This window comes from Cuculus canorus, chromosome 6 (assembly GCF_017976375.1).
Source record: "Cuculus canorus isolate bCucCan1 chromosome 6, bCucCan1.pri, whole genome shotgun sequence".
In the NCBI taxonomy this organism is placed as follows: domain Eukaryota; kingdom Metazoa; phylum Chordata; class Aves; order Cuculiformes; family Cuculidae; genus Cuculus; species Cuculus canorus.
Window position 1 is genome coordinate 35,634,611 of NC_071406.1, and position 9,466 is coordinate 35,644,076.

General features: G+C 52.4%; 1 protein-coding gene across 4 annotated transcripts; it reads left to right on the plus strand.

Moving 5' to 3' along the window:
- Positions 1-215: 215 nt before the first annotated feature.
- On the plus strand, positions 216-4,274 carry MCM3AP (minichromosome maintenance complex component 3 associated protein). 4 transcript variants are annotated; one of them, XR_008450346.1, is made up of 3 exons: positions 216-357; positions 633-2,109; positions 2,354-4,273. XR_008450346.1 is itself a non-coding variant. In XM_054069682.1 (3 exons), the coding sequence occupies exons 1-2, from the start codon at positions 276-278 to the stop codon at positions 806-808; spliced, it is 258 nt and encodes an 85-aa protein (XP_053925657.1). In that variant the 5' UTR covers positions 222-275; the 3' UTR covers positions 809-856; positions 2,354-4,274. The 4 variants fall into 4 exon arrangements, 2 of the variants coding, with proteins under 2 accessions (XP_053925657.1, XP_053925656.1); XR_008450345.1 differs by having other exon boundaries at positions 222-357; positions 633-924; positions 2,354-4,274; XM_054069682.1 differs by having other exon boundaries at positions 222-357; positions 633-856; positions 2,354-4,274.
- Positions 4,275-9,466: the final 5,192 nt, after the last annotated feature.

The following is a 9,466-nucleotide window of genomic DNA, read 5'->3' on the forward strand; positions in this document are numbered from 1 at the left end:
GCTAGGGAGCGCGCGGTTCGGCTTCCGCCCCCCCGACCGGGGCGAGGGGCCCCTCGCGCCGCCCGCCTTCACCTTCTCGCCGCCCTTCGGCTTCGGCGGCGGGGGCGCCGTTCTCGTTCGCGCGGCCCGAGGAGCCGTCCCCGCGGGTGGGGGAGGCGGAGGAGGCGGCGCCCGAGGGGTGAAGCGCGAGGAGGAGCGGAGCCGGGAGCGGAGCCGGCCCGAGCAGCGCCGTGGTGCCGTCGCGGCCCCGCGCGGGGGCGCTGTTGGGGCGCACCATGCGGGAGCTGCTGCGCAGCCGGGGCCGCGGGCAGCGAGACCGGCACGACCCCGGCCCCGAGCGAGCGCCGCCCCGCGACGGTACCGGGGGGACGGAGTGGGGGCGGGGGTGACGGGGAAGACAGGGAGGGGGAAGGGGAGACCCCCAGCGCGGTGGGCTCGGGACACGCACGCTCCGCTCCTGAGGGCAGTGCGCTCGGGGAACGATGGTGATCTCTGAGGGTGGGAGGCTGGGGGGGAGGGGAGGCTTGGGGGAGACCCCCCCGGGATGGCGGACTGGGATGGGAAGATCCGTGGGACGGTAGGCTGGGGGGGGAGCCCCGCTTGCTGAGGCAGCGGCTTTCCTCTCTTGGCAGATGCCGCCGCCGCCACACCTGCCCGCCGGGCTCGGGGCAGCGAGAGCGCAGAGGGGTCGGGGGGCCTGTCCCCCGGCGAGCTGACATCCATCCGGTGCAAGAACATCCCTGATGACCTCAACGACAGGACGGTGCTGGAGAAGCCCTTCAGCCAGTTTGTGAACTGCGGGTCGTGACCAGGCGCGAGAGAGAAAAGGCTGTTGTCCACTCTTTTGATCACTTTTGTGAGCATCGTGAGCGAAGGGTGTAAGAGCAGGCGTGGGTCTAAGTGCCCGGGACAGGGCCTACTCGGGTGAGAACCGCACCCCTCGGTGGTAATGCTGTCGGTGTTTCTCCTGGGGGAAAGCTTTGTAATGTGACCACTGTGTGAAAGACAGAGATAGAAGTGTACTGAGCTGCATCTAGAATGCCTGAGCTGCAAGAGAATCGTAAAGTGCTTGCCACTGGTTACGGATATCTAAAGAGGCAATGGGCTGTGCACCTACAGCGGGGCAATGAAAGGTGTAATCATTTTACCTTTTATATGCATCCATACCTTATCACAGAATTTACCACAGGACTTTGACCAATCTACAACTGTCTTTTTTTGAGAAAGAGAAATTCCTTTTAGTTTTTGAAACCCTATTTCTCTCAAGAGACCACCATAGGGGGAACCACATATGGCAGAGACAGCTGCAGCACAAGGTATTGTTTTATTGTTTTATTATTTTTATTCACCTGACCTCTTGAAGGACAGTGAAAACAGCAGAGGCGAGCTGAGAGCCAGCAGTAACCTGAGCGGCTGTTACTCAGGTTGACATGCAGGTGGAGGTGATTTCTGTCTGCCTGTAGTGTCTCCTTTATCTACCAGCTCTGTGTTGCACCTTGGGAAGGGTTTTCCTTTAGCACTCCTGTTCCTAGGCCTCTGCACCGATGTGAAACTTCAGCTTGTCTTTACTCTTGAGAAAATAGGTTTTGTGCCGACTGAGGGAATGTTTTCATTTTAAGTGTTCCTTTAATTCCACCAGCATACCTGGACAAAGAAACTGGCAGCTTAGAGCCACCAAGTACAAACAGACCATGAAGGACAAAGGGAGAACTTAATGCCCAGAACATTGGGGTCTGATCAAAGGATAGATCTCAGTACTGCCAAGGCAAAGAGGAGCCTAATCGGTCTGGGTGGTGGCTTTCCTTTATACTTAGAATCATAGAATCATTGAGCTTGGAAAAGACCTCCAAGATCATCCAGTGCAACCGTCAGCCCAACATCACCGTGCCTACTAAACCATGACTCAAAGTGCCACATCTACATGTTTTTGAACCCCTCCAGGGATGGTGACTCCACCACTGCCCTGGGCATCCTGTCTGGATGCTTCACCACTCTTCCAGTAAAGAAGTTTTTCTTCCCCTGGTGCAACTTGAGGCCATTTGCTCTTGCCCTTTCCCTTGTTACTTGGCAGAAGAGACCAACACCCTCCTTGCTACAACCTCCTTTCAGGTAGGTATAGAGAGCAATAAGGTCTCCCCTCAGCCTCCTTGTCTCCAGGCTGAATAGCCCCAGTTCCCTCAGGTGCTCTTTGTATGACTTGTACTCGAGATCTTTCCTCAACTCTGTTGCTCTTCTCTGGACATGCTCCAGCAGCACCTCAACGTTCTAGGGAACCCTAGAAAGGGAGTTAAAACAGCTTGTTTAATTCAAACTCTAAAGCACCTTCTTCTTGATTTTGTTTTCTCTATTTCAGAGGTGAAAGCTGGCCACAACCTAATGGAGCAACACCTCAGTCTCCCGCCTTCTTCTGTCATATATTATGAGCAGCTTTACAGTTTCTGTTCTTCCTTCTGCTGCTTTTACTTCTGGCTTTCCTGTTTCCATATTGTGAGGAAGCCTACAGCTGCGCCGAGCGAAACAACTTCAAGTATTCTTTCCATTTCATGCTGCAATACCCCAATGGGCCTCCACCATCTTAGAAAGCAGCCCAGGAATAAATACATTAACAATAAAAGGAGAACCAGGGAGAATGTTCAGTCCTTATTGGATGCAAAGGAACAACTGTGACAAAGGATGAGGACAAGGCTGAGGTACTTAATGCCTTCTTTGCCTCAGTCTTTAGTAGTAAGGAAAGTTGTTCCCTGTGTGAACATACCCAGGAGTTAGAGGAGCAGAACAAAGCTCCCATGTTCCAAGAAGAGGTGGTTAGAGACTTACTTGCCCGATTAGACACTCACAAGTCTATGGGGCAGGATGGGATCCATCCAAGAGTATTGAGGGAGCTGGCAGACGTGCTTGCCAAACCCCTTTCCATCGTCTTCCAGCAGTCCTGGCTGACTGGGGAGGTTCCACTTGACTGGAGACTGGCTGATGTTATACCCATCTTCAAGAAGGGTCTGAGGGAGGGACCAGGAAACTACAGGCCTGTCAGTCCGACCCCAGTGCCAGGGAAAGTCATGGAACAGGTGATCTTGAGTGCTATCATGAAGCACATGCAAGGGAACCGGGTGATCAGGCCCAGTCAACACGGGTTCATGGAAAGGCAGGTCTTGCCGTACTAACCTGATCGCCTTCTATGACAAAGTGACCCGCCCACTGGACGAGGGAAAGGCTGTGGATGTAGTCTTCTTGGACCTCAGTTAAGCCTTTGACACAGTTCCTCACAGCATTCTGGTTAGGAAACTGTCTGCCTCTGGCCTGGACAGGCGCACACTCTCCTCAGTAAAAGACTTGTTGGATGGCTGGGTCCAAAGAGTGGTGGGGAATGGAGTTAACTCCAGCTGGAGGCCGGTCAACAGGTGGTGTCTCCCAGGGCTCAGTGCTGGGTCCAGCCCTCTTCAATGTCTTTATCAATGACCTGGATGAGGGGATCAAATGCACCCTAAGTAAGTTTGCAGATGACACTAAGCTGGGTGGAAGTGTCGATCTGAGGGGGTCCACAGTGGGCTGAGACGTAGACAAGGAGGCAACACCTGCAGAACTTGGAGATCAGGGAACAGGAAGTGATCAGCCGATACAGGACCACGTGAAAAAGAAGTACCATCCAGTCACAGACTATTTATACATAAGCTAATCCGATCATGCGGAGAAGCGTTTGTAGACAAAGGGTATAAGAGGCACGTGTAAGATCAATAAAGAAGCCAGCAGTCAACATCAAGAAGCCATGTAACATCAATAAAGAAACTTGCTTCCACATCACCGTGTCATGTCTGAACAGTGACATCGATCTGCTGGAGGGTAGGTCTTCAAAGGGATCTGAACAGTCTGGATCGCTGGGCTGAGACCAATGGCATGAGGTTTAACAAGGCCAAAGGCCGAGTCCTGCACTTGGGGCACAACAACCCCGTGCAGTGCTACAGACCAGGGGAAGAGTGGCTAGAAAGCTACACTCAGGAGAAGGTCCTGGGGTGTGCTGCCCAGGTAGCCAAGAAGGCCAATAGCATCTTGGCTTGTATCGGAAATGGTGTGACCAGAAGGTCCAGGGTGGGGATTCTTCCCCTGGGCTTGGCACTGGTGAACCGCACCTTGAATCTTGTGTTCAGTTCTGGCCCCTCACTACAAGAAGAATGTTGAGGCTCTGGAGTGTGTCCAGAGAAGAGCAAGGAAGCTGGTGAAGGGGCTGGAGAACAAGTCTTAACGAGGAGCGGCTGAGGGACCTGGGGTTGTTGAGCCTTGAGAAGAGGAGGCTGAGGGGAGATCTTATTGCTCTCTACAAGTACCTGAAAGGAGGTTGCAGAGAGGAGGGAGCTGGCCTCTTCTCCCAAGTGACAGCGGGACAGGACAATGGGGAATGGCCTCAAGCTGTGCCGGGGGAGGTTCAGGCTGGACATCAGGAAAACATTTTTCACAGAAAGGGTCATGGGGCACTGGCAGAGGCTGCCCAGGGAAGGGGTGGAGTCACCATCCCTGGAGGTATTTAAAAGACGGGTGGATGAGATGCTCAGGGTCATGGTTTAGTGGTCGATAGGAATGGTTGGACTTGATGATCCTGGAGGTCTTTTCCAACCTCGTGATCCTGTGAAATATACAAAAACACACTCTCTGTGGTGCTTTTTCATACTTTTTAATAGCCCCCTTTCCTGTGGCAGGAAATGTTAGATTTCACATCTCAGAGTACATATCTTGACATAATTGAAGATTTTTGTACAGAAAACTTTTTCTAAAGATTTTTCAACTGTAAGCAGCAGCACACTCTATACTCTGCTGCAATAGATGCACTGTTTTATAGGGACAGTGCTCTTCAGCTTGCAAGGAGATTGAATACTGAGTTATTAGAGGCAGACACTACATCACAGTCACCTTAACCACAGCAGTCTGTCTCGGGTCGGCACAACAAACATGCAGTTGAAGAGGCACTTGGCCTGAAATCACTGTACACCCTTCACGTTACCTGTAGCTTTTGGCTCTGTAGTCACATGGTGTGAAAAGAACCCTATGTATTTTTGAATCGTTGTCATTGTATGTTATTCATCCAACACATTCGGTAATAGGATGCACGTTTGTTTTGTTTTCCATGAGGTGTTCTAGTGGTTAGGACTGCTGTGTTGTCTTTTTATACTACTTTTGAGATAAGAAATTGCTGCATTGCGTGGAAAGGGTGTATAATGCACATATTTTCTAGAGGAGCATGGTTACACAGACTGTCCCTGGTGTATACAGATACTGTAAGGACTTTTTTAATGGAAGATTTTTTTCAGTTTTTAACCTGCTGAACAGCGTACAGTATCTTGGGAGAAAAATGTGCGTTTGTATAAGCTTTGTGTTTAAAATGAAAGTGACACTTGGACAAGGGCTGGGAAACACTGTGTCCAGTCAGCGTCACTGTTGCTTCTCGACTGTACAGTGCCAGTGCTGTCATTAAAATTTTGTCTGCAGGCACTATCCGGGTGTCAGGAGTGGGGGGAGGGCAACCGTCCATATAGAATCAGAGAATCATGGAATCATTAAGGTTGGAAAGGACCTCCAAGATCATCCAGTCCAACTGTTGGCCCAATGCCAACGTTCCTACTAAACTGTGTTCCAAGGAGCCACATCTGTGTGGGTTTTGAACGCCTCCGGGTATGGTGACCCCAGCACTGCCCTGGGCAGCCTGCTGCAATGCCTCAGCACTCTGTCAGTGGAGAAATTTTTTCTTATATCCAGTGTAAACCACCCCTGTTCCAATAGTGCAGACCCTTCCACTCCTGTATGAGTCAACATATTGCCTGCTAACACAACAGCGTCAGGAGCAGTATAACCACTCTCTTGCCTGAGAGTGCAATCATTTACAAATTCAGAAGCGGACGCTGTGTTGCGTGGCACAAATTCTTTCCTTTGCAACTGCCTGTCATTTCCAAGAGGAAGAACACAAAGCTGTTCCAACCAGTGCTCATTGCCGGATTGAAATGCTGAAATATTCCCCCACCTTGGAACTGATTTTCTAACCCAGGAGTTGTGGCAGTGCTGGGGAGGGGGAGGTGCAGGTCGAGGACAGCTCAGTGCAATCGCACTGAGTTTGGCTGAACCTTAAGAATTTTTGTGTTTGGTTGCAGGGGAAATCACTGGGCAATGAGCCAATTTCTGTAATGCTTACCTAGAGGAAATGGGATTTGTGATCAGCCTGTGAGAATTCTCCCCCCTCTCCTACGCTTGCCACCACTGGACGTTGCATATTCCCCATCATTCTCAGTGAGACTGAGGCAAAAAAGTTATGTACCTCAGCCTTCTCCTTATCTGTTGATACGTGATCCCCATTTCCAACCATCAGTGGGGGTACGTTCTCTTTGACTTTCCTCTGTTGATTGATGCACCTGTAGAAGCCCTTCTTGTTAGTCTTTTCCTTCCCTTTCCAAGTTCAGCTCCAGCTGTGCCTTGGCTTTCCTGACTTCATCCCTACACAACCAGGCAGCGTCCCTATACACACCCCATGTTAATTCCGTGTTACTGTACACGGAGACCCAGGAGCACAAAGGGAGACAACAATTGATGGCTTTTAGAGCTGCATAACTTCATGCTTTTTAAGGTGAGCTGAACCTAACGGCAGCAGCTGCCAACCTGATGTACAGAGACAGAAATCAACGTCCGGAGGATAGAAGAAAAAGTTTAAAAACAAGCCAAGAGGTGAACAGATTTCTGGGCTGCTCTAGGAGCTTTATTCCTGTAGCTTGTCCCATATAGTAGATGCTTTCCCAGTGCAGGACTTGGCCAACCTCTGGTGGTGGTGAGCAGCACAAGAATGGCTGTCTCTCTAAATCCTGCCTTCTGCCCATCTTTCTCCAAGCCATGGGTCCTGTTTTGATGCCTGGTGTCCCCCCATGGCATTGGGGAAGAGGAGGAAAAGGGGACTAGTGCTCAGCAACAGTTGCCCAGGCGTGTAGCATGGTAGGAAAAGTGGGCAGAAACACCTTTGCTCTTGGGTTCTTTGGCTGAAGCCTTAAAGTTGCTGACAAATGTCATGGGAAGAGCCCAGCGTTGTGGGGATCCCTGAAAAACTCGTCCCTGGAGACGTCCCCAAGTACTGTCAGAGCCATGAACCGCAATTTCTTTCCTGCCTGTGTGTTTCTGGCTGGATTGTTGAGGGTGACTCTTTAGCTGGCTCCTCTGGAGCTCCATTACGTTGTGTTCGCACGGGACAGCTTTTCTGGGCTGGGGGGAGACCCTGCAGGGACAGGGCGGTGGGAAGCCTTGAGGGGATGGGAGTGCCGAAGGACCCTGAGGGCACGGGGCGATGGCAGTCTGTGTGCGGCTGGGGTCGGGATCCTTGAGGGGATAGAGGGGCAGGAGGCCACAAGGAGCGTCTCGCAGCCACCTCGTTCCTCGCCACCCTGCTTTTGTGGTGCTTCCCCAAGGTGTCTCCCACCCCACTGGCAGACGCCCTCGAGGCCAGGCCTCAGCAGGATGGTGGGGACCCCTCAGCTGCCCAGGCTACCCTGGTAGGGGCGGGAGAAGGAGAAGGACGCCCCGCAGCCACCGGCCCGCTGGGTGCTGCTGGCGAGGGGCAGTGCGCTGGGGCAGGGCTGGTGGCCAGCCTGGGACGCAGGGTTGCCCAGGCCATGCTGCTGTGGCCGAGACCCTGCTGACACCGACCTCTGTGCCTGCAGGGCTGCTGCGACCATGTGGGTGGCACAGGTCTCCGCACATGGGACTGCGGAGAAGGTGGTGTGAGAGGTGTTCCATGTGGACTGTTCCATGACTGGCTGGTGCACATCATATCCAGTTCTAATGGGGACAAAAGCCAATGCCAGGGGTGCCTCTGTGGGCGGTTCTCCATCCTTCCCTGGCACTGCATCTCCCTGCCTCCTGCCGTGGGCAGGAAACCTGGGTTAGGGGCAGGATTAGGGGCAAGCTGGCTCCGTGCTCCCCCTGTGTCTCCCGTGGTCCAGAGCAGAGACTGAGCCTCATCCTCCCACTCTTGCTCTCTGTCACAGGGATGTCTCCGCACTGAGCGCTGTCTCTGGGCATTTTGTTCCCTGCAGGCAACCAGGGCGCTGTTGGAGATTGTCCAGCTGCCCTGGCACCCATCGGGATCAGGGCTGGTCGTGCTTTTGCTCTGCCTCCTCCTGGCTCTGCTCTTCCAAGTTTTCTTCCGTACAGAGCAGATGTCTCTGGAAGTCGAGATCTTCGGGAGGGAGTGCCAGGAGAAAGCCTCCCTTCCCCCCAGCCCCAGCAGGTGCTCCATGGCAGTGCTCCCATCCCTCGCGTGGCACCACAGCTGGGGCCAGGGCTGCTGGTGGGACCTCGGCTTTGCTCTGCACACAGATTTGCGGTGCAGACAGTGAAAGCCGTGCTCTGCTGTCTTCGCTATGAAGAGGTGGTGTTTGAAGTTGAACGCAAGCTTGGCTGGGACACACTCCTCAGTGCTGAGACCCAAGTCAAGATGGTGGCTCTGCTGGCCAGGTGAGAGTCTCCTTCTGCCCGCTCCCCCCACAGTTTCTCCCTTGTCGATGGGGCGTCCCACGCAGTGCCCTCGATCGCGGCAGAGAGGGATTTGTCAGCAAAGGATGGCCCAGCAGACTGGAAAGTCCTGGGAGAGGTGGGTGCCCAGGAGCTGCCGCCTCCCAAAGTGGCAGCTTTCCCCGTCTGTTTAGCAGGGGAAATTCTGGTTTGCAAGCAACACTTCGCTCTCTGTACTTGGCAGAGATGTATACACTGGACTGGCTGGGCGAGCCAACATTTTCCTTTAAACAAAATTTCAGAGAGGAAACTGGGTTTCAGACACAATAAATGTGCAATGAAGACATTCTTGTTCCCAGGGAAAATGCTGACATTTTTATTAACACCTGTTTCATTTTTGAAAGGAAGCTTTTTTGTCTTTCTAATCAGACTTTGCAATTTCTTGGTGATCTCTTTGAAATCCCATGTCCTACATGTGATATTTTTACAAGCTACAGCTGAAGTTCTTTATAAGTTTATATCCTTTGTTCCTGCAGAAGTGTTTCTGCCAGCTCTGGGAAAGGTCCCAATGCCCCTTCTGAGTTTCCCTTGTTCTGTTTCCTGGAGTACTTTTTTAATAGATGTGTTTGTAATGATGTGTCTTTCCACCTTAGTAATTAGAACCGCGTCCAGGTGATTTAAAGGCAGGCTTGCCAGACCTCTCTGTCTTTCTGGAGCTAAGATATCAGAAGGGTTGGTCACCGCAGGAAGGCTGCTTCCCCTGAGCCCTTCCTGTCTTCCAGCTCTAAGAGCTGCACAGCTGTAGACATCTGCTTTTACATACGCATGTGTCATACAAGTGAGTGGCTGAGACTGCATTTTGCTTGCTGTCTTCTCGAATATTTATCACCCCAGGCTTCTGTAGAATTTTTTGCCCCTGCCTTCAGTGCCTGGGAGCCAGCTAAATTAGCTGACCTGCTCCTCAGCTTCCAGTCTGCTGCTGCAGTGATCGGCA